General features: G+C 40.5%; 1 protein-coding gene and 3 non-coding genes across 4 annotated transcripts in view; 2 read left to right on the top strand and 2 right to left on the bottom strand.

Moving 5' to 3' along the window:
- GPX5 (glutathione peroxidase 5) overlaps positions 1 to 6,574 on the top strand; it is a 44,395-nt gene extending 37,821 nt beyond the window's left edge. The window contains exons 2-5 of the mRNA XM_027524735.1: positions 1,221 to 1,374; positions 4,318 to 4,435; positions 4,913 to 5,012; positions 6,104 to 6,574. Of these exons, the coding sequence (XP_027380536.1) occupies positions 1,221 to 1,374; positions 4,318 to 4,435; positions 4,913 to 5,012; positions 6,104 to 6,310 (579 nt within the window). The 3' untranslated portion in view covers positions 6,311 to 6,574. The remainder of the gene's footprint in view (positions 1 to 1,220; positions 1,375 to 4,317; positions 4,436 to 4,912; positions 5,013 to 6,103) is intronic.
- Positions 6,575 to 11,003: 4,429 nt separating this feature from the next.
- TRNAI-UAU lies at positions 11,004 to 11,097 on the top strand. Its single transcript has 2 exons — positions 11,004 to 11,041; positions 11,062 to 11,097. It is a non-coding gene; the product is annotated as a tRNA-Ile (tRNA).
- Positions 11,098 to 14,749: 3,652 nt separating this feature from the next.
- On the bottom strand, positions 14,750 to 14,822 carry TRNAR-UCG. Its single transcript has one exon. It is a non-coding gene; the product is annotated as a tRNA-Arg (tRNA).
- A 5,373-nt stretch (positions 14,823 to 20,195) lies between these two features.
- Positions 20,196 to 20,269, bottom strand: TRNAT-UGU. Its single transcript has one exon. It is a non-coding gene; the product is annotated as a tRNA-Thr (tRNA).
- Positions 20,270 to 24,553: the final 4,284 nt, after the last annotated feature.

Raw genomic sequence — 24,553 nt, 5'->3', positions numbered from 1 at the left:
TTTTCTGACTGGGTGGTTTGGATGTTAGCTTTCTTTTCATACTTTGGGATTTTACATTCCCTATACTCCAGAAGCCATTTATAGCAGCTTCCCTGATATAGGGAAGGAAATCAGGATGTGCTGGTGAGCCCTGTGGAGTCAGCATATTTTGGGTACTGCATGGACCCTGCATGGATAAAGACAGAGGAGAGATAAGATGAGATCTGCCTGTAGAGGAATTTAACCTAAGGACAGGCAATGAAAATTTCATGCTGAACTTATTTCTATTATGTGGAACTTTGCTCAAATATGTTCCACAGATTGGATAAGGATTAAGGTAGATGGAGCTGGTGGTGAAGGTAGGTATTAGATAGCTAGAGCATGATGGGTAAGGAGTTGGGCATGTGATAAGTTGGATGCTGCCAGACACAGTTTAGTGACCTGCTTACAGATGGATTTTTGAGCTCTCCATCTCTTTTCCTGGCAGCTACAAAAAGTTAGAATTTTATAGTATTGGCTTGTAAGAGTGCATTGAGAGAGAAAACTACTCAAGGTAGGAGTAATATTAGATTCTAGAATGTTAAACCTGGAAGACTTTCAGGATCTAATAGGAATCTAGAAAAATGTCTTCATTTTTACCAGTGGGGAAACTGAGGGCCAAGGATGAAAATTTCCCAGAATCACAAGGAACTCTAACAATAGAGCAAGCTTCTGATTCCCAGCTAGAGCTCTTTCCACTCCACCATGCTGATGAGTTGGGCAGGAAGTCAGAAGACCTAGGGAAAGTTAAAGAAGTAATAAGGCTATCCTGAAATACTTGGGCAATTAAAAACCTTCTCTCCACTGAGGGAATCCTGGCAAGATGCCTTCAACCCAGAGACAAGGGTAGTTTCATTTTCAGAGAAGCAAGAAAGGCAGTATGCTTTTCAGTTTGACTCCACTTACTTCTAGGCCATCCAATTCCAGCTCATGAATCTCTGCTTTTTTCCATTCATCCAAGCAGTTCCTGGTATTTTACCTCTGCAAAGATAATAAAGAGACTTGACTGCCTGTTCCTCAAAAATACCATTGCCTTTCAAGTCACAAGGCCTAGTTTCAATCTTGTCATTGACACATTAGATGACTCGTATTTGTTTTCTGGATCTCAGTTAATATATGTATTATTCTTTGAATGGTTTGAAAGATTATACTGACATTAGGAATTATTATTACTAAAATTATGTTTTTTTTTAATCTTCCAGATGGATTGCTACAAAGATGTGAAAGGCACTATCTATGATTATGATGCTTTCACTCTTAATGGAAAGGAACACATTCAGTTCAAGCAATATGCGGGCAAGCATGTCCTTTTTGTCAATGTGGCCACCTATTGTGGTCTGACAGCTCAATATCCTGGTAAGAGTTCATAGTCAAATTTCCTTGGGACTAATTTTCCAGTTTGTTATATTTTAAGTCATATTGGTATTATATTCTAATTTTATATTCTATATATCAAAATAAATACTCATGATCAAGTGACTTTATTCCCTAATGTCAGGAGTCAGCAAACTATGGTCCACAGGGCAAATCCAGTCAGCCTAACTTTGTAAATAAAGTTTTATTGAACACAGCCATGACCACTCATTTGCAGATTGTCTATGGTTGATATTATGCTGCAAGACAGAGTTGAGTAGTATGAGTGTTGGTGCCAGAGGCCATCTGAAATGACTAATCTGGACCTTCACAGAACACGTTTGCTGACCCCGTCCTACGTCCTGCCTCTGCTTTGCTCCTGAGATTTCCAGGAGAACCAATAATGTATTTGAGAGCTAGCAGTCTCTCTGAAGATTCAAGTCTTCTTGGCAAATATACGAGGTAGGATTGATGTTTTTGAGACTTTTCCAGGTAACTTACAAAGACAGGGAAAAGCAAAAAGGGCTTTGTACCTGGAGCACATTTAACTGGAGCGAGGGCTGGAGAGGAGACCGTAAGAGAGGCGAACGCTTCCTCTCCAACCTCAGCACCTCCTTTAGGTGTAGATTTTTCCCCTCTCTGTGCATTATTCAGGGTAGAATGTTATCTTTCTCATATCTTAGGCCATATTGATTAAAAGCCAAAAAATAAGGAACAGGACTAATTTTTATCAGAAATAGATGCCTTTCTTATATTTGAACTAATAAGAACTTCATTTTTAAGTTTTTCATTATTATATTTTGAATAGGTACTGAACTGAACTGAACTATATTCACAAGGCTCAAAATTAAAGGAATAAAAAAGTTTAGAGTAAAAGGTCTTTTCATTTCTTTCCCTTCCCTTCTGATGACCAGTATTATCATGTTTACAAAATATATATGTATTCTTTTTTTTTTACTTTTCTATCAATTGATGACATATAATAAATGATGATGATGATAGTCACTCAGTCATGTCCGACTCTTTTTGACTCATGGACTGTACCTGCCAGGCTCCCCTGTCCATGGGATTCTCCAGGCAAGAATACTGGAGTGGGTTGCCATTTCCTTCTCCAAACAAGTAATAAATAAAATCTGCCAATTTGCTTTTTTAAATTAATAAGATACCTTGGAGTTCGGATCATTTCCTCCCTCTGTTTTAAGATTGAATAATATTCTATTGGACCATACTTCATTTTGCCAGCTATAGGGATTTTTAAAATCAATTTATTCAGTTCCAACTCTGTATGTAATAGGTGCAAGAACTGGGGAATAGTTTCTCAAGAACTGGAAGACAGGTTTCCTAATTAATAGTCTGTTTCCTAGAGGAGTTATTGTCTATAGTGACTAAAGACAAGAGGGGAGGATGTGAGGAAAAGTACTTAGGAACCATGTGGAAATAGGAAAGCAATCTTATGTTGCAGAAAATAAAAATGAAAGGACTCAGAGGAGATATCAGTTGACACTGTTGCCTGAGCAGACTGTTCAGTTAGGGACTGGCTAGTGTTTGTTACGGAACTGAAGAAGTCTGGCTCACAAAAGATGAAAAGATGGTTATAAAAGTTCGGGGAAACAACCTGAAAAACTTGGGGAAGAAGGCAATTGGAAGCTTGTGTTTTGGTATATCAGTGAGGGTTTTTAGGTAGAATGCATCTTTAACATCCTGAAGATTGTTAAAGAACACCAGAAAACTCAACTTGAAATTTCTGGGTTTTTTTGCCCCTGTCAGATTTACCCCCACTCCACCCAGGGTGAACTAGCCTGTGAAGAAAGAAGTCCATTCTCATTGTGTGTGTCTTTTCCTTTAAAAAAAAAAAAGATTCAATCTACCAATTAACCAATCAGGGAAGGCAAACTGATGGTCAGAGATGTTTAAATGTGGTTTTGTTTAAAATTAAAATGAAATGAAATTTTTAATTTTTAAATTGTGGTACAAAAAGACAAAATATAAAATTTACCATCTTAACCATCTTTTAAGAAGACTGTTCAGCAGAGTTAAAAATATTCATTGTTGTGAAACAAATCTCTAGAACTTTTCTATCTTGCAAAACTGAAACTCTGTATCCATTAAATAGCAGCTCCCCTCTCTCCTTTCCCCCAGCCCCTGGTAACCACACTCTACCTTCTGTTTCTATAAATTTGACTACTTTAGATACCCCATGTATTTGTCTTACCTGCAGTATTTGTCTTTTCATGACTGGTTTATTTCACTTAGCATAAAGATTCATTCATGTTGTAACATGTGACAAAATTTCCTTCCATTTTAAGACTGAATAATATTCCATTGTAAATGGATATACCACATTTTGTTTATGCATTCATCCATCAATGGACATTTGGGTTGCTTCCACCTCTTGATTTTTATGTATAGTGCTCCTGTGAACATGGATGTGCAAATATCTCTCTGAGACTCTGTTTTCGATTCTTATGCATATATGCCCAGAATTGGGACTACTGCTTTATGGTAGTTCTATTTTTAATTGTTTAAGAAACCTCCATGTTATTTTCCATAACAGTTATACCATTTTACAATCCCACCAGCAATGATCTGGTGAGCTTTAGAATAATAAAGATGACTGGGGAGCCACCTCAGAATAATGTAACCAGAAGAACTTCTGGAAAGGAATCTGGGCATCCCTATTTTTAAGGAATGGCCCCATCTAATTCTGATGTGCTGCAGATTTGGGAAATACTGCACTATAACAAAGGGCTTTTGCATACATGTCTGGAGATCTAGTAGCTCATTTCAGCCCTGCCATGAACAGTCTTTCTGACTTAGATATTTTCCCCTTTTCCTGGACCTCTGTTTTTCCCTCTGTAAAATGAGTATTTCCAAGGATCACTCTGTCTATATACACAAGGCAGGCTCTCTGGCCAGGCCACCATATTGTCCATTCTCTACCCATAGAACTGAATGCACTACAGGAGGAGCTGAAGCCCTTTGGCCTAGTTGTGTTGGGATTTCCCTGTAACCAATTTGGAAAGCAAGAACCAGGAGAAAACTCAGAAATTCTTCCAGGACTGAAGTAAGTGCCTACTTAAAACCCTATAGAGATCTGTCTCTGTCTATCTTTCCTCTATTTCCGGAGGCACTTCCATGTTGGGGACTTCCAGGATGGGCAGTGGGTTAATAGGCTTGGGTACCTACTAACTGATTTTAAATTTGGCCTCCACTAATGTGAGTCTGGCAGTGTCAGAGATGCTTTCCCCTTCCCTGGGAAGTGAGACCTGGATGGATGGTGGAGGAGTGGGAGCACAGAAATAGCTCCTGGTGTTGCTGGTACAGAAACAATTCAGATGGGAGACAGTGGCAGCATGTGGAATAGAGAAAAATAAAGTGTCAGGGAGCCCAAAGTTTATCGATGGTCTTATTTTCCCTTCCCAGCCCTGTTTTCTATATCTCCACATCTGTTTCCCCTTTTTCGTAACCTCAAATCCTGGTACCCTATTATAATTTTCTCTCATATTCTGGGGCTTCTTGGGAACATTATGGTTCATTACAGGTATGTCCGTCCAGGAGGAGGATACGTACCTAATTTCCAGCTGTTTGAGAAAGGGGATGTGAATGGTGAAACAGAGCAGAAAGTCTTCACCTTCTTAAAGGTGAGTTAATTACTGACCTAAGCTGCTTCTTCCTTACTATTCCTAATGTAGAGTTGGTGTGGTAGAAATGGACACAAGGGCTCCTGCCTGGAGGAGGGGTTGGACTCTTTGGAAGAGATCTCCTTATAAGCATAGGGACTAGGGTTAAATTTGTTAGTATCTGTGATGCTCTGGCTTTGTGGTACAAAGCACTGTGTACTTTCACTGGGACCACTCTCTTTTGTTCATTGACATTCATTCATTCAAGGAACATTTGTTGAGTGCCTGCTATCTATAAGGCAGTTTGCTAAACAATAAGGGTGTAAAAATGAACAGACGCAGTCCCTGTTCCTTGATGAGTTCACACTGGAGAAGACAAAAAAAAAAAAAAAAAAATGGCAGATGTAATACAACGCAATAAGTGCCTTTTATGAAACACTGGCTTTTAGATACAGAGAACGTGAGAGCTGAGAAGGGCCCTTAAAGATCATCAGAGTTCAGTGTTCTTAAATGCTGGACTGTGGGCCAAGGTTGACCCATGTTGAGATTTTTATATATACTGAAAAAACAGGGCAATGTAAGGAGGGTTTCATAAACATCAACTGATTTACAGAGCTGCCCTTTATTCTAAGATTAGGACAAATATGTAATTTATTCTTATAATTATCTCTTTAAAACTAAATGAATAATGGTGTTTTAAAATTTTTCTCTTATTTTTCAAAACAAAATATTGGAACTCTATGGCCCCCAAAAGGTATTTTCGAAAGATGACTGGCCCACGGAGCATCAAGATCTAGGAAACCACATTCTAATCTATTCCCTTTGTAGAAAAGGAAATTGAAAGCTAGAGAGGTGACATATCTCATTCATAGGAACAGGATTTTGTGATGGGGTCACAGGGAGAAACAGAAAGAGGGAACAGACCTTTGCTATAATATCTACAACTTTCTTGTTAGTTAGCATAGTTGTGATTCAGAGAATATATTAAGAATCATAGGAAATGAAAATATCTCAACATAAGTGGAAGTGGAGTATCTGTGGGTGAAAATAGCCTGGATCATCCATGAGCAGAAATGATTCCGTCATTTCTTTTTTCCATCTCTCTGCTGCAGCAATCCTGTCCTCACCCTTCTGAGATTATGGGCTCAATCAAACATATATCCTGGGAACCCATCATGGTCCGTGACATCCGCTGGAATTTTGAAAAGTTCCTAGTGGGACCTGATGGCATCCCTGTCATGCGCTGGTTTCATCGGACTCCAGTCAGTACAGTCAAGACAGATATCCTGGCATACATGAAACAGTTCAAAACCAAATAAGAAGATCAAGTTGGGGGCAGGAGCCATCCTGCTTCTTTACCTGAAGACCTGTTTAAAAACAAAATCTTTTCTCTACATTCTCTTCCTAAATGCCCTCCACTTGACTAAATCACATATAGTGCCAAAATTCCCACTCTCTATCAAGTAGATTTATGTTCAGAAGGCTACTACTATTTCCCCCTGCACGAGTATGTGGGTAAGAGAAAAGAATGGAAACCCTAAACCCTCAGCTATCTGTTAACAAGTTTAATAAAATATATATATATATATATATATATATATATATATATATATATATACACCTCCCTAGAGGAGGGTCTGGCAACCCACTGCAGTATTCTTGCCTGGAGAATCCCCATGGACAGAGGAGCCTGGCAGGCTGCAGTCCATGGAGTTGCAAAGAGTCAGATATGACTGAGTGACTAAGCACAGTATATATGTGTAGATATATATATCTACACACACACACATATATATATATCAAAGGAAAATCATTCATCCATGAGGATAGGTCAATTTGGCATGATATCCTGAAAAAGAATGTTCCTACACATTCTGAGTCTTCCTTCTTTCTCTACCCTAAATGTGTAGAATTGACAATGCGGTGAACAGCCGTACAATTTAAGTTCTACTTCATAACATTTGTCTTCCCCTAGAAGAAACATGTAAAGTCAATTTCCAAAGATTTTCAGATCAGTCTTTTTCCATGACACCCCACCCACCCTACCTCCACTGATGTGTTACTCTTTTGTAGGAGCCCTAGACAGAGTGGGAGCAAGAAATCGCCTTACGTGAAGGGAAGAGTATCTCCATGACAGTGGCAGTCAGAGCCTCTTTTTAATTCGGACCCTACAAAAATTTTCCTCTGTCTGATCTTTAGTGTATTCAGATTATGATACTTGGGCAGAACATCCTCTGAAAGATAGGCTTTCCCTTCTCAACCCTAGAACCCTTAGCTTCAGAACCAGCCCTGCAACTATCTCCAATAAAATGTTTCCTACAGCATCTGGAACCTGTGGTTGTTTTCAAATCCTATCCAGAGCTCAAACTCATTTTCTCTCTGTCTTCTTCCTCACTGTGACTGTCACAGATGGTGTATTGACATTTAAATATCTGGACCCTTTGGATAGAACATTTGCCTTCCTAGATCCTTGGAAGGTTGTTATCTGATGATTCTCAACTGTCATCCCTTCCTCACTGTGACTGTCACAGATGGTGTATTGACTAAATACCTGGACCCTTTGGATAGAAGATTTACCTTCCTAGACCCTTGGAAGGTTGTTACCTGATGACTGTCAACTGTCACCCCTCTTTAGGAATTGTCTCAGGTCAAGGTCACATTTCATTTCCAAGGGCACCCTATATCCAATTATTGGTCTATGAGAGGTATAACAGCCAAGATCTGACTTCCCAACTCAGGACACATCTAAAGGGCCCATTCCAGTGGTGGAGACCCCCAGGAGTAGGCAAATGCCCTTTTGCACTTGCACTGCAGCCCAGTTTGTTCCTCTGACAAATTTTGATTCTTCATTGCTTCTCAGGTGTTCACCCTGAGATAGTGCCCCAGTAAAGTTTCTGAATGCAAATCCCCATTTTGGAGTCTTTCCAGGGAACACAAAATACAGTAGTTGGTACCAAAAGTATCTGAGAAAAAAAATGCTAAGATGAGTTTTTTTTTTTTTTTGCCACACCCATGCAGCAAGTGGGGATATTAATTCCCTGACCAGGGATGGAACACATGCCCTTGAAGTGTCTTAACCTTAAGTGCAGTGTCTTAACCACTGGACTGCCAGGAAAGTCCCTAAAATGAGATTTTTGAAGCTGGATTGTCCATCTGGTTGGCAGTAAAGGGATTGGTGGAACACAAACAGCCACTGGCACAAAGAAGCAATTTTTAAAACTTTCACCCAACCTGAACTGAGATGCTGTACTGATGGATATACAAAAGCAAATGTGATGTATCAGGTGCTTGATAAATATGGGAGAGATGGTAATTTTTTTTTTTTTTTGGTAATTATAATGTAATAGAATTCTTCAGTAGAAGAAATTGATGCCTTGGAGAGAGATGATTAAATGCTGAGGATGATATCTCATCAAATAAAGTGAAAGTCTCTCAGTTGTGTCCAACTCTCTGGGACACAGGCCAGAATACTGGAGTGGGTAGCCTTTTCCTTCTCCAAGGGAATCTTCCCAACCCAGGGATTGAACCCAGATCTACCCACATTGCAGGCAGATTCTTTTACCAGCTGAGCCACAAAGGAAGCCCATCAAGTAGAGGCTAATGTGAAAGCCAGAGTCTCCATAGGAGGGTATAAAAAAACTTATATCCTGCAACTCAAGGGCAAAAAAAGCTAAGGTTCAGCTCCAAGATTTAATCACAGGAATAGTAGGACTCCAAAATATGTTAAATTCTCAAACCAGATTATCTTCCATGCCTAGGTCATGGCCTCAATTGGAAAACAGAATATTGAGACACTGGATGGAGACATCTGGTGGGATGCATTGTTGTTGCTATTGGGTCGCTAAGTCATGTTTGACTCTTTGCGACCCCGTGGACTGTAGCCTGCCAGGCTCCTCGGTCTATGGGACTTCCCAGGCAAGAATACTGGAGTGGGCTGCCATTTCCTTCTCCAGAGTATGCATTAGAACATCTCAATCTCCAGATTTCCCAAGATCCTTTGAGCTTTTTAGAGGTAGCCCAATCCTCCTTATCAAGGGTTAGTTAGTCCTTCTTCCTTGAAGACAATGCAGAGATCTCTCCTCTGCCAAACATGTACCTCTGCCACCCATTCGGCATCCTTCCATACACAACTAAATTCTAAGTGTTCTGGATCAAGGAGAGTAGAATGCCAAGTTAGTTGATGTAGAATACACTGATACTAGAGCATTCTCCCAAAGTACAGAATTTTTATACACTGGCAAGAACTCAACGTACTGTTACGATTCTCCTGCTTAAAACAGCAAAAGCTCTCACTAAATGTGGTAAGAATGCCAGGACTCTTGAGATTGACGGCAGAAAGAGGGATCAAAAACTCAAAGAAGTGGACATGCTAGAGTGGATTTACCATGTAATATTGAAAAACCCACTAGATGAATTGGTAACAGGAGAGCCAAAGGATATTCTGTTGGGGGTGGGGGAAGGCATGTGATGGGAGAGGGACACTACCATTACTAAGAAGTTCCATGGTGAGTGTCCTCTATTGGCCTTGTGCTGGTGATTCGAGAGTCTGCCACAGAAGTGGCTTCACTGACAGCAGTGGGAATTATAGGATCTCGAAGCAATTCAGGCCAGAAATAGCAGCACTCAACTGCTCAGAATCTGGTCAGTGTGTGCATGTGCATGCGCCAGGTGTGGGTGGGCAAAAATAATGTAATGAAAGACAATTTCAGAGAGGTAGCCAACTTTGTAGACAGTGTTGAGACGGTTAATAAAATACAGCATCCCTAGAAACAAAATAGATGGGCAGCCAACAAGCGTATCACTGTCTACACAGAAGAAATCAAGGATAATCAGAAGACTGAGGGTAGCTGCCCCAGTTAAAAATAAAATCACAATACCTTGCCCAGTTTCTGATCTTAAACCAGTTTTCAGATCTGACGTCTTGGATTAAAGGAGAAGCCAGTTCCTGAGGACCCTGCAGTGTCACTGACAATATATAGAATATATTTCCCCCATTTCTTTCCTAAATGGACTTATAACCATTTACTCAACAATCATAGACTCAATAAAGAGAAAAACCCTCACATTTCAAGGACTATTGGAAACAAGGTCCAAGTGAATATTGATATGGAAAGACCCAAAGTGTCATCATCGCCCCTCTGTTAAAATGGAGGTAATGGGGTTCCGGTCACAAGTGAAGTTGTGTGTCTGGTTCACAGTGTGTCCACTCAGGCCATGGATCCATCTGGTGGAAGTTTCTTTTGTCCCAAAATGTATAACTAGAATGAAAAAAGCTGAAATGAACCACAAATATATTTCTCTGAGTATGAGACTTCAGAAAATTTTCAAGTTACCACCTTTTTATTTTTCTGCATTTCCTTAGTCTGTATTGCATTTAATGTAGTTTATTTAAACTTAATACATTTAAAACAGTGCTTTTTCTAAAGGAAATATTAGCTCTCTGAATGTTTCAGGATAGCAAAGTATTTTAACATTCTTAAGTTAAAAAACAGTGACTGGGTCGGGGTGGGACAGGTGGCATCTGAAGCAGAGGGAAAGTCGGCCGAGCGCAGGGCAGAGCGGAGACAGAGGTGATGCAAGAAAGTAGACCCGCTGAGATGAAAAGTCCCCGGGAATTCGGAGAAATGAAAATGCACTGTGGTCTTACAGACGGAGTACACACTCCTGAGTGGAAAGCTTCCTGCCTTTGTGGAACCAATGTAATTTTTTCCCCCATTCAAATGCTTTCAAATAAGTCTGAATTTAGAGAAGCCGTGGGAATATGAGCGGAAAATCAAGATGGAGATGACTGCGACGCTCAACCGTGGCTGCATCTCTGTACTGTGGGGAAAACGGCGTCAGATTGGCTGATACCAACTGATCAAAGACTGCTGTTGTGAATTGCATATCAGATTCAAAGAGAAAACCCCATATCAGAAGGCGCCATTTTATTCATAATATTGACTACCTTAAACAAGTCTTGATCTGTGAAAGTATATTCACTTACACCTCCCCAAACTTTTACTTCTCAGAGCTCCAGTGGCGCAATCGGTTAGCGCGCGGTACTTATAAGGCAGTACACTTGTGAGCAATGCCGAGGTTGTGAGTTCGAGCCTCACCTGGAGCAAATTTTACTACTCTCTAGCCATATGACACAAATTAAATTTGAGGTTCCCACAAAGAGATCAACGGTTGGGATTTACATACTAGAGCTTCGTTGTGGGTTGTCTTAAAATTCTCTGTTTACGGTCGTGCATGGTTTAAGTACCATCCCGCTGATTCCGGTGCCTGCCTTCTTCCGACACTTTGGCAATTTAACTTTTGTCTCTTGCCAAGACTGTTTCACAGTAATAAACTACGTCTGATTTGTCATTTATGTGAAATGTGGACGCTCTTGGTTTTTAAACGTATCTCAGTGGAAATTTTCCTGTGTTTGAACCTGCTTTCCTCAGTTTCTCCACTCATCCGGGCTTCCTCTAAGGTGCTTATTACTCTCTTTAAGTCCATGCTGCCTGTAGATATATCAGACACTCAGGAACTCAGTATCAGAAAAGGAGTTTAACCAGGAGTCTGTGTGTGGGTCACTTAATCTCACCCTCTCTATCTTAAACATTATCAGAGTCATCCTGAGACAAGGACATGGAGCTCTCTGGCTTTACAAAAATTTATAATGGCACGTGTTCAAATGCTCAGCACTATCAGTGCTTTTTCAGCTGCTGCTACATTTTGGAGTGCTTACATTCTCCCTGGCCCACTTTGAGCTGCCCACCAGGTAAATGTGGGTTCAAAACAAGGTTCACAGACCAATTCAGATTAACACTGGTAAAGAAGTGATAACAGATAATTTACTTTCCAAGATATATCAATAGTGGCTATTCACAGTGTTGTTTTTAGTGTTAAATGAGATAACAAAGCATTGTTTGATTGATTGATTGTTGTTCAGTCACCAAGTCCTGTCACAAATTCCTACTATGCATGTCCCTTTGGAATATGATTGTGCAGCAGCTACCATCAAGAGGTGGAGTCTATTTCCCTCCTTGTATGTGAGCTGACCTTGTGATTTGGCCAATAGAATGCTGTGGTAATGATGTTGTGGGAGAGAGGTTGTGGGAGTTTCAATATTAGGGTTCAAGAGCCTTATAACTTCTCCTCTTGCCATCTTGAGACCCTGAGACATCATGTGAAGAAATCCTACCTAACTTCCTGAAAGATGGAAGATCATGTGAAGAGAGAGTCCCAGTCATCCCAGCCATTCATTCCACATGACACCCCAGACAGTGAGTGGGAACATTTTGGACCATCTAGTCACAGTCAGGCTGCCAGAAAACTGCAACCAATGAGTGACCACAAGCAAAACCAACAAAAGAATTGCCTAGCTGAGCACAGCCCGATAATTGACCTGCAGAATTGGAAACTAAATGTTGTTTTAAGTCACCCACAAAATTTGGGTGAGGTTTGTTATAAAGATGTAGATGACTGACATAAGCATTTAGCATGGAATTAGAATCCATAACAAGCAAACAGATTGATTTAGTGAGTAAAATTACCCATAAAGAAAAGCCCAAGTCTAGACATCTTAATTGCTAAATTCTACCATTTTTTAAAAATTGATATTAATTCTTTACAAACTCATAAAAATTGGAAAAGGAAGCCATTATTACCCTGTTTATTTAACTTATATGCAGAGTACATCATGAGAAACGCTGGGCTGCAAGAAGCACAAGCTGGAATCAAGATTGCCGGGAGAAATATCAATAACCTCAGATATGCAGATGACACCACTCTTATGGCAGAAAGTGAAGAGGAATTAAAAAGCCTCTTGATGAAGGTGAAAGTGGAGAATGAAAAAGTTGGCTTAAAGCTCAACATTCAGAAAACGAAGATCATGGCATCTGGTCCCATCACTTCTTGACAAATAGATGGGGAAACAGTGGAAACAGTGTCAGACTTTATTTTTCTGGGCTCCAAAATTACTGCAGATGGTGACTGCAGCCATGAAATTAAAAGACGCTTACTCCTTGGAAGGAAAGTTATGACCAACCTAGATAGCACATTAAAAAGCAGAGACATTACTTTGCCAACAAAGGTCCATCTAGTCAAGATAATGGTTTTTCCAGTGGTGATGTATGGATATGAGAGTTGGACTGTGAAGAAAGCTGAGCACCGAAGAACTGATGCTTTTGAACTGTGGTGTTGGAAAAGACTCTTGAGAGTCCCTTCAACTGCAAGGAGATTTACCCAGTCCATTCTGAAGGAGATCAGCCCTGGGATTTCTTTGGAAGGAATGATGCTGAAGCTGAAACTCCAGTACTTTGGCCACCTCATGCGAAGAGTTGACTCATTGGAAAAGACTCTGATGCTGGGAGGGATTGGGGGCAAGAGGAGAAGGGGATGACAGAGGATGAGATGGCTGGATGGCATCACTGACTCGATGGACGTGAGTCTGAGTGAACTCCCGGAGTTGGTGATGGACAGGGAGGCCTGGAGTGCTGCGATTCATGGGGTCGCAAAGAGTCGGACACGACTGAGCGACTGATCTGATCTAATTACCCTGATGCTAAAGTCAAACAAAGACATCACGAGATAAGAAAACTACAGACCAATATCTCTTATAAACATGGACATAAAAATTCTCAACAAAATACTAACAAACAAAATCCAGCAACGATGAACATATTACAAAAGGGCCTGAAGAAACGTTTGAGGATGGTGTCTGTGTTCATTATCTCCTTTGTAGTGGTGGTTTCATGAGTTATACATATGTCAAACTATAAGTTTAAATACATGCGGTTTAAGAAAATTATGCCTCGATAAAGCTGTTTAAGAAAAAAATCATTACAGCATTCGGCATGAGCAGTTGTGGATTTTTTTTTTTTCTTTCTCTCTTTCCTATACTGTGGAAGAGCTGTGTCTGGTTAGACTTATTTCTTAAGTTCGTAGTAAACGGAAGGACATGTGATTTTCTCAGTAGAAAGACTTGACAACTAATTCAAAATATTTCATAGTTTAAGACCATTCAAAATCTCAGTTCCTACTTGAATCTAATTTGAACCGTCATATTGTTATATGAATGTGTCCATTACACCTAAATATTCAAATGTATTTGACCACGTTCTTTCCACTTGTGCAGAAGCTGCTCCCTCTTCATTATAATTTGCCTGACTGGTCTCTTCTCATGGTTCCAGGTTTCTGTTTTAACCCTGACTCCTCAGATACTGCTTAATGTTCAACTAATTCATCCCGCAATGTGTGGGAGAACCCACAGAAAGACGGTGCGCCTCTCAGGTGGCATCCACGTGAAACCAGGAGCCAGCTGCTCTAAAACGTGGCAAGTTTTCCTGTCGAAAGGGGGCGCCATTTAAACTGACTTCCAAAAAGCAAATCTCAACATTTTCAGCGTCAAAGTACAGAGCGGCACCTGAAAACCAACGGAAGAGTCGTACGCTAAAATAAGAGACGTCCAGACACTGCCGGAAAAGGAGAGCAGAATTCTTTGACATTCGTGCCTTGTGGCACCCACCTCACTCACTGGGTCCACCCAACCCCCTGGAAGAGGCTCCAAAAGACCAGGGCTGGCGCTCTTCGCAATCCCAACACCTGCGTGCCTACCTGACCAAGGACTCCTATAGTACAAAAGGCTGGATGGAGAGGGCTGGCGCCGACCCCATTTACTGAACCACTTATACTCAAAGGGAGATCTCTGATGCTATAATTTGGGATTTGAGAGCTGGGACGGCGATATCTGGGTAAAGGTAGCAGGAGTGTGAAAAAGGAAACCACAACCACGAAGGGATTCGAACCCTCAATCTTCTGATCCGAAGTCAGACGCCTTATCCATTAGGCCACGTGGTCCTCTGCTTTTAGAGTGAAGGAAAATATTACAAGTATTGAGAATCTGGGCTATTCTTGTTACTGTAACTCATGAAAAGATACATTTCCCATCAATTTTACTTAAAAGGTGGTGTCATTGGTACAAAACACAAGTAACTTCTTTTAAGAAGTTATGGTTAGAGACTAGGGCAAAATGGAAATTCCGCTTTTCTCCAAACTCCTACCCTTAGCCTGACACCAAATTTCTTTTCTGAACAGAATTTTACACTTGTATTGTAATGACTCTTCAGTCGGTTGATAAACCTGTTTAAAAAAAAAGAAGAAGAAGAAGAAAAAAGGATTGAAATGTCTTTCTGTAATCACGGCTACAAAGGCTCGATTTACCTTCAGAATGAAGACAAAGTCAAAATTAAGACCCTATGGGAATAAGTGAAAATTACAACAACAACAAAAAAAGACCGCTCCTGGCATCCTCTCAGCTGGGCGCCCAATCCTGCCAAGACGTCTTCAATTAGGATTGAATTGAGAAGCGTCTTCCTAGGCCTGGCCCTTCTTGGAAACCACGAAGAACAGGCCCACTGAGTACCCTACAGGGACACCTTAGTAAAAAGCCCAACGACTGTACTTACTGAGCAATTAGAAAATGTCCCTCCTCTTGTGCAGCCACTGAGTTGCGGGGTTGTGTGACTGAGAGGGAAGGAACCATTCTCCAGGTTAGAAAGGTTGGATTTTGAGTCCGTTTGTTGTTGTCTGTTTCCTTTCCAGCTCATTTCCCATAGCCACTCTCATCTCAGCGGATCTCGATCCCCCATTAGTGATGGTGCGGGCGAGGAAAATACACGGGTGGTGGGAAGGTGCGCGGGAGGCCTGGAGGAGTTACTCACACCGCCTGCTTTGGACCCTGTTCCTGAAGGGTGCGGTGGGCGCGGTGAAAGCAACCCAGCTGGAATCTGAGGCATTTGGGGGGCCTCATTCCCCATTATTAGGAACTGCGAGGGCCTGATTTTGGTCTTCATCCAACCTGCCTTCTCAGAGCATTCCAGCTCCCAGCCCCGAAAAGTTGAGGTTACATAGATTTTTCACAATTTAGAGATGCTGGAGAAACAGCGTTTTCTCAAAAGCTTCTGAGCACCCTGAAGAGGCTGCTCTCTTTTGCTTGCTTTCCAGGAAAGTACCACCCCAGTTCTCTGGGCCACAGTAGGTCAAAGTGACAGACTGTCTGGGGTCTGTCCTTAACCCAGCCTTCAGTAAGCATTCCAAGAACTGAAATCTAAAAGATGAGAAAGGTTAGCAAAAAATAAAATAAAAAGCAAAAGAAGAGTATATCCAAAAGGTGGATCAGAATGTGCAAAAGTGTGAGAAATTTTGCCCAGTTAATTTGAAGTTTTAAATGAAATCGTAACAAAAAATCAATTAAATTTCACTGAAAAAAAATAGCAAATATGAAGTCCCAAACCATTAAATTAAACCATAAATAGTCAAAAAATTTTCCCACAGAGAAAACTCCAAACCCAGATATTTTAATCTGAAAGTTCTATAAAACATTACAGGGAAAATAATTTCAGTTGGACACAAATACTTCCAAATATAGTAACAGAGGGAAGCCTCTCCATCTCATTTTATAAGCCTACTTTCATCCTAATTAAATCAAAGCCAGGAAACATGAAGAAATTAAAGGGAAAATGTTTACCTCAGTACAGGCAGAAAGAGCATTTAATAAATTTCAGTGTCCACTAATGAAACAACAATCTGGAAATAGAAGGAAAGTTTTTTAACCTGATTTTTAAAATACAAAAATAATCTGCAGAAAACATAATACTGCTGCTACTGCTAAGTCACTTCAGTCATGTCTGACTCTGTGAGACCCCATAGACGGCAGCCCACCAGGCTTCCCCGTCCCTGGGATTCTCCAGGCAAGAACACTGGAGTGGGTTGCCATTTCCTTCTCCAATGCATTAAAGTGAAAAGTGAAAGTGAAGTTGCTTAGTTGTGTCCCACTCTAGCGACCCCATGGACTGCAGCCTACCAGGCTCCTCCGTCCATGGGATTTTCTAGGCAAAAGTACTGGAGTGGGGTGCCATTGCCTTCTCCGAGAAAACATAATACTTACAGGCAAAAAACTCAAAACATTCTGTTTGAAATTAGGAACACATGAAGTAAACCAGAAATTACCACTTGTATTCTCTTCCAGAAAAGACCCTGATGCTGGGAAAGATTGAAAGCAGGAGAAGGGGACAGAAGATGAGATGGTTGGATGGCATCACCAACTGGATGGACATGAGTTTGAATAACTTCTGGGAGTTGGTGATGGACAGGGAAGCCTGGTGTGCTGCAGTCCATGGGGTCGCAAAGAGTCAGACACGACTGAGGGACTGAACTGAACTGAACTGATTCTCTACTAGACAAAAGGAAAGCAAAAAAATAAATAGCTGTGATGACTAGAAAGGAAGAAACAGAACTGACTTTCTTTTTAACAGATCGTGTTGGCAACCTACTCCAGTATTCTTGCCTGGAGAATCCCATGGACAGAGGAGCCTGGTGGGCTACATTCCATGGGATCACAAAGAGTTAGACACAACTCAGTGACTGAACACACACACATACATATGCTTATGTACAAGATCAAACAGAAAAATTATTATAAATAGTGTCAGAGTTTTATCACATTTTCATGACAGCTATAAAAATTTAGTTATATGCAATAAAGAAATATCTAGAAATCACACAAAATGAGATATTATGATAATATTTCAATAATAAGGAAACATTCCAAAACAAATACAACATGGTCTCATCTATAGAAACTATAAACTAAGCATATTAAATAATCTATTGTGTTAAATACATATATTAGTAGTAAAGCTTAAAAGCAAGGGACTGAATAGGAGGGAGGGAAGGGATATATGTATACTTAAAGCTGATTCATGTTGTTGTACAGCAGAAGCTAATACAAAATTGTAAAGCAATTACATCCAACTAAGAAAAAAAAAAAAAAAAAGAACTAAGGACTCAGTAATGTGCATGAGAAATCTTGGGAATAAATTATCCAGTCCAGTCAGAAGGCTGCATCCAGTTCCTGGCTGAAAAATTAACTGCAATCCCATGAGAGACCTCCAAGCCAGTGCCACCCAGCTAAGCTGCTTCTAGATTTCTGATGCACAAAAATTGCTTGAGAATAAATGTTTATTGCTATTTTAAGGTTTAAAAAAAAAAAGGCAAGGAAATGATAATCACAAGCATTAATATAGTAGTTATCTCAAGTGAGAGAGAGAAGTAAAGTGGAGTGGGGCAAATGGAACTTATAAAATAAAGGCAATGTTCTCTTTCTTAATTGGTGGCTTTGTTTTTCTTTTTAAATTATTTTTAATTGAAATGTAACAAACGCAGGAAAGTGTACAAACAGAAGCATATACAGAATACATTTATGTAGATTATCTCTGAATATATATGTATGTGAGTGAAAGTCACTCACCAGAATACTGGAGTGGGTAGCTGTTCCAACCCAGGCCTCGAACCCAGGCCTCCTGCATTGCGGGTGAATTCTTTCCCAGCTGAGCCACCAGGGAAGCCCTTATATATGTATATATAAATGCGTATATCACTGAATATTTACAAAGAGAACATGTCTATGAACTCTCACTCAGATCTTTTGTTCCAATTTATTGCCACTATTTCTATCAAATTGAATCAAAAATTAAGTTTTGTCACCTAGGTTATCTGTGTCAAGAAATACCAGAAGCCCCTCTCATGTGCCTCCTAACTACTTTCTTCTTAAGGGTAACCACATTTTGGACTCTGATATCATCTACTAGCTTTGCACATTTTAAATAACATATAAATAGAATTTTACAATATGTACTCTTATGTCTGGCTACTTTTCTGCAGCACTATGAGGTTCATCCATATTGTTGCATTCAATGATGTTATTTGTATTTATATATATAGTCATACATATATATATATAATCCTATTGTATTAATATGCCACAATTTATCCATTCTAGTGGTGGATATATGAGTTATTTTCAGTTTGTGAAAATTGTGAATAGGACTGTTAGGAACACTTTTGTATATGCTTTTCTGTGGACTTGTACACAGATTTCTATTGAAAACTGTAGTTAAGAAATTGACCCCATTTTTTATATTTGCTGACAGCTTTCAAGACCATCACTCTCACATCTAAGCCAGCCCGTAAGTGCTTAAGCTCCCTCAGAGGGAAGATCAACCCACGCTAGTCCTGGTTCTCACTTAGGAATCTTCACTCCCCTCTCCCCTCCACAGCCTGCCCCCTAATCCTGTAAAAACCAAAGCCCATCACCCCTCCTTGCTCTTATTTTTGGACTTACCTGAGAGCCTCCCCTAGTCTTCCCAGAAAACTTCATTATGTGAAAGATAAATGTTTTCATATCTCCCGGGTACATATGTAGCATTATCGATCTCGCCAATATGAATGCTTTGGGTATGGCGACCATTTCATTTCAGCTGAATGATTGCAAGATAGATGTGCACTCATGAGTGGACTTACAGAGTCACAGCAAGTGACTTTACTACACTTTTTTTGGCAAGTGGCATATATGATTTCCATATATCTGTAATTACATGTAAGAGAAATGGACAACTGAAAATGGGAAAAAATAAAATATGACAAACTAGATAAAAAGATAGATGAAAAACAATTATCCATAACCAAACAAACTCGTCTGGTGAATGCAAGACTTTGTTTCAACTCTATTTCAATGCTATAGAAATGCTAGTGCCAGCTGGGCTAATGAAAAAAAATGTTGATTCAGGTTTTCTTTTGTTTACAGAAATTTTCTTTTTAACTGAAGTATGATTGACCTACAGATCTATGTTAGTTCCAGTTGCACAATATGGTGATTTGATATTTCTATTACAAAATAATTACCATGATAACTCGAGTTACCAAAGATATTACTATATATATATATATATGTATATATATATATATATTTTTTCTTTTTACTGTTTTCCTCATGCTGTACATTTTATCTTCATGACTGATTTATTTTGTAACTGGAATTTTGTGCCTCTTAATCTCCCTCACCTATTTCACTCATCCCTCAACGCCCCTCCCCTCTGACAACCACAGTCAATCCATGTTGCCCGAAACTGTGAGAATGTGCGTATTCAACACCTCTCTGACCACTCCCGAGATGGGGACAACCATCCCATAATGGAGATGAAGCAGGTTTATTTATTTCCCCAGAAAATGACCGCCAGTTCATTTGCCCTTTTGTGACGGGAAGAAGAGGGTTGCAGAGATTTTAGATCATTCTTAGGGTTCTGCCTTTTTCGGGATCTGAAGGAGGCAGCGGGGTGGTTCTGTAGTACTGAAATCTTCATTCTTTCTCAGGAACAAAGAGGCGTGCAAAATAGGCCCTACTGGGATTCGAACCCAGGATCTCCTGTTTACAAGACAGGCGCTTTAACCAACTAAGCCATAGAGCCAGACAAGGTACAGCCTCCGAAAGAAACTTTAAATCAATTTTCTTTGTTACTTTAAAAAATATCCAGATCTTTTCCAGTCTTATATACAGGTTGTGCCCATTTCAGTGACTGAACAAAGGGCTTGACAATGTGATGATTACTATGCCTCAGAGAGACATAGAAGTTAAAATGAGGCCACAGACACCACATCCGAGTCCTGAATTTGCGTAAAAATATTCTAATACATTATATTTCCATAGCACTTTGGAATTACAAAAATTTGCCTCTCTGAACATCAAAAGCAACCCCCAATACTGAGCATATTATCATTCCTATTTTATATTCAACTCCAAAAACGTTTAAGGACTTGTTCAAGTTTGCACAGATAGCGAAGAAGTGGAGTTAAGACGAACTCATTTTCTCATGCTAATTCATTACCATCTGAGTCACCAGGAAAGCCCTCTGATGCTAATTCAACCACATTGTCAGCACAGCATTTTCTCATGCTGCAGAAAGAAACAACCCCAAGAATCATAGCAGCTTAGAGTAACACACCCTGCTCCTGCTATTTGTCTTCCATGACTCCGCCCAGGATGAGGGAGCCATCTCTACCTGAAACATTGATGGTCTCTTGACAAACGAAGAAAGAAAAATATGCCAAATCAAGAACTGTTTCTTGGTGCCCAAAAGTGCCATGTCAATTCTGCTCACATTTATTATCCAGAGTGAAATAAGTCAAATCTGGTATCTGTGGAGTGAGGCAGTACAATCATATCCCAGGAAGAGGCAGTAAATACTTTTGAAAATTATAATTTTTCACAACTACCATCCCATATAGTCTCATTTGTGAAACTCAGAACTTTTTTCTTTTTAAAAATTTATTTGTCCATAAAGACAGAAGATCTTGTCTGTGTTGAAAATGTTCAGTTTTGTGGCTTTTAAGTTTTTAGTTTGGGAAACATGAGTATCAGTTCGTAAAGATAAGCTGGGCTAATGTGGGCACTGTAGAAATTCAGTCAATATAATCTATCATTGCTATGTATTTGGGATGGGGAGTAGGAGAAAAGATGAAAGATGAAACCACAGTTAGTTAAGAAGAGTAAGAACAAGGTAGTTCTTGACAGCAGCTGTACACCCAGATACACTCATCTGAGACTGTGATTGACTACTTTGCATACGGTTAATAGTAAACACAGTCCGCGGGAAAAGCGGTCTTGTTAGGTGGTCACTGTGGCTTGGGGCTGAGGCGGTCCCCTCAAGAGTAACCGCGGGCCTGTGCCACGGTCACGCCACTGGCCTTTTCCTTTAGCCTTCTCGCTCACCAAAAGATTTTCCCGTCTAGTTATAAAGTGCAAGTTGTTTGCCAAAGGGATTACTCTTTGGATTAACACCTGTAGGAAATGAGCTGCACTGCATCCCAGCGAAGACCTCAGCCAACCCCACAGGGGCGGCGACGAGAGGAGTTACCCCGCGTCTGAGGTCAGGGGCGGAGGCCAGGAGGAGCAACCCCACGCCCGAGGAGCCATGGCTGCGTGAGCGCAGGAGGGCCTAGAGGAGCTATCCCACTTTGAAAGTCAGGAAGGGCGGCCCTGAGGAGATACCCCTCGTCCAAGGTAAGGAGCAATGGCTGCGCTTTGCTGGAGCAGCCGTGAAGAGATACCCCACGCCCAAGGTAAGAGAAACCCAAGTAAGACTGTAGGTGTTGCAAGAGGGCATCAGAGGGCAAACACACTAAAACCATACTCACAGAAAACTAGTCAATCTAATCACACTAGGACCACAGCCTTGTCTAACTCAATGAAACTAAGCCATGATGGGCGGGTCATGATAGAGAGATCTGACAGAATGTGGTCTGCTGGAGAAGGGAATGGCAAACTACTTCAGTATTCTTGCCTTGAGAACCCCATGAACAGTATGCAAAGGCAAAATGATAGGATACTGAAAGAGAAACTCCCCGGGTCAGTAGGTGCCCAATATCCTACTGGAGATCAGTGGAGAAATAACTCCAGAAAGAATGAAGGGATGGAGCCAAAGCACTACCCAGCTGTGGATGTGACTGGTGATAGAAGCAAGGTCCAATGCTGTAAAGAGCAATATTGCATAGGAACCTGGAATGTCAGGTCCATGAATCAAGGCAAATTGGAAGTGGTCAAACAAGAGATGGCAAGAGTGAATGTCGACATTCTAGGAATCAGCGAACTAAAATGCACTGGAATGGGTGAATTTAACTCAGATGACCATTATATCTACTACTGCAGGCAGGAATCCCTCAGAAGAAATGGAGTGGCCATCATGGTCAACAAAAGAGTCCGGAATGCAGTACTTGGATGCAATCTCAAAAACGACAGAATGATGTCTGTTCGTTTCCAGGGCAAACCATTCACTATCACAATAATCCAAGTCTATGCCCCAACCAGTAACGCTGAAGAAGCTGAAGTTGAATGGTTCTATGAAGACCTACAAGACCTTTTAGAACTAACACCCAAAAAAGATGTCCTTTTCATTATAGGGGACTGGAATGCAAAAGTAGGAAGTCAAGAAACACCTGGAGTAACAGGCAAATTTGGCTTCGGAATATGGAATGAAGCAGGGCAAAGACTAATAGAGTTTTGCCAAGAAAATGCACTGGTCATAACAAACACCCTCTTCCAACAACACAAGAGAAAACTCTATACATGGACATCACCAGATGGTCAACACTGAAATCAGATTGATTATATTCTTTGCAGCCAAAGATGGAGAAGCTCTATACAGTCAACAAAAACAAGACCAGGAGCTGACTGTGGCCCAGAGCATGAACTCCTTATTGGCAAATTCAGACTTAAATTGAAGAAAGTAGGGAAAACCACTAGGCCATTCAGGTCTGACCTAAATCAAATCCCTTATGATTATACAGTGGAAGTGAGAAATAGATTTAAGGGCTTAGATCTGATAGATAGAGTGCCTGATGAACTATGGAATGAGGTTCGTGACATTGTACAGGAGACAGGGATCAAGACCATCCCCATGGAAAAGAAATGCAAAAAAGCAAAATGGCTGCCTGGGGAGGCCTTACAAATAGCTGTGAAAAGAAGAGAAGCGAAAAGCAAAGGAAAAAAGGAAAGACAGAAACATCAGAATGCAGAGTTCCAAAGAACAGCAAGAAGAGATAAGAAAGCTTTCTTCAGTGATCAATGCAAAGAAATAGAGGAAAACAACAGAATGGGAAAGACTAGGGATCTCTTCAAGAATTCAGAGATACCAAAGGAACATTTCATGCAAAGATGGGCTCGATAAAGGACAGAAATGGTATGGACCTAACAGAAGCAGAAGATATTAAGAAGAGATGGCAAGAATACACAGAAGAACTGTACAAAAAAGATCTTCACGACCCAGATAATCACGATGGTGTGATCACTGACCTAGAGCCAGATATCCTGGAATGTGAAGTTAACTGGGCCTTAGAAAGCATCACTACGAACAAAGCTAGTGGAGGTGATGGAATTCCAGTTGAGCTATTCCAAATCCTGAAAGATGATGCTGTGAAAGTGCTGCACTCAATATGCCAGCAAATTTGGAAAACTCAGCAGTGGCCACAGGACTGGAAAAGGTCCATTTTCATTCCAATCCCAAAGAAAGGCAATGCCAAAGAATGCTCAAACTACTGCACAATTGCACTCATCTCACACGCTAGTAAAGTAATGCTCAAAATTCTACAATCCAGGCTTCAGCAATATGTGAACTGTGAACTTCCTGATGTTCAAGCTGGTTTGAGAAAAGACAGAGGAACCAGAGATCAAATTGCCAACATCCGCTGGATCATGGAAAAAGCAAGAGAGTTCCAGAAAAACATCTATTTCTGCTTTATTGACTATGCCAAAGCCTTTGACTGTGTGGATCACAATAAACTGTGGAAAATTCTGAGAGAGATGGGAATACCAGACCACCTGATCTGCCTCTTGAAAAATTTGTATGCAGGTCAGGAAGCAACAGTTAGAACTGGACATGGAACAACAGACTGGTTCCAAATAGGAGTTCGTCAAGGCTGTATATTGTCACCCTGTTTATTTAACTTCTATGCAGAGAACATCATGAGAAACGCTGGACTGGAAGAAACACAAGCTGGAATCAAGATTGCCGGGAGAAATATCAATAACCTCAGATATGCAGATGACACCACCCTTATGGCAGAAAGTGAAGAGGAACTAAAAAGCCTCTTGATGAAAGTGAAAAAGGAGAGTGAAAAAGTTGGCTTAAAGCTCAACATTCAGAAAACGAAGATTATGGCATCCGGTCCTGTCACTTCATGGGAAATAGATGGGGAAA

The sequence above is a fragment of the Bos indicus x Bos taurus genome, chromosome 23, assembly GCF_003369695.1.
Source record: "Bos indicus x Bos taurus breed Angus x Brahman F1 hybrid chromosome 23, Bos_hybrid_MaternalHap_v2.0, whole genome shotgun sequence".
Taxonomy (NCBI): Eukaryota; Metazoa; Chordata; class Mammalia; order Artiodactyla; family Bovidae; genus Bos; species Bos indicus x Bos taurus.
This window is presented reverse-complemented; position numbering and strand designations above follow the sequence as displayed.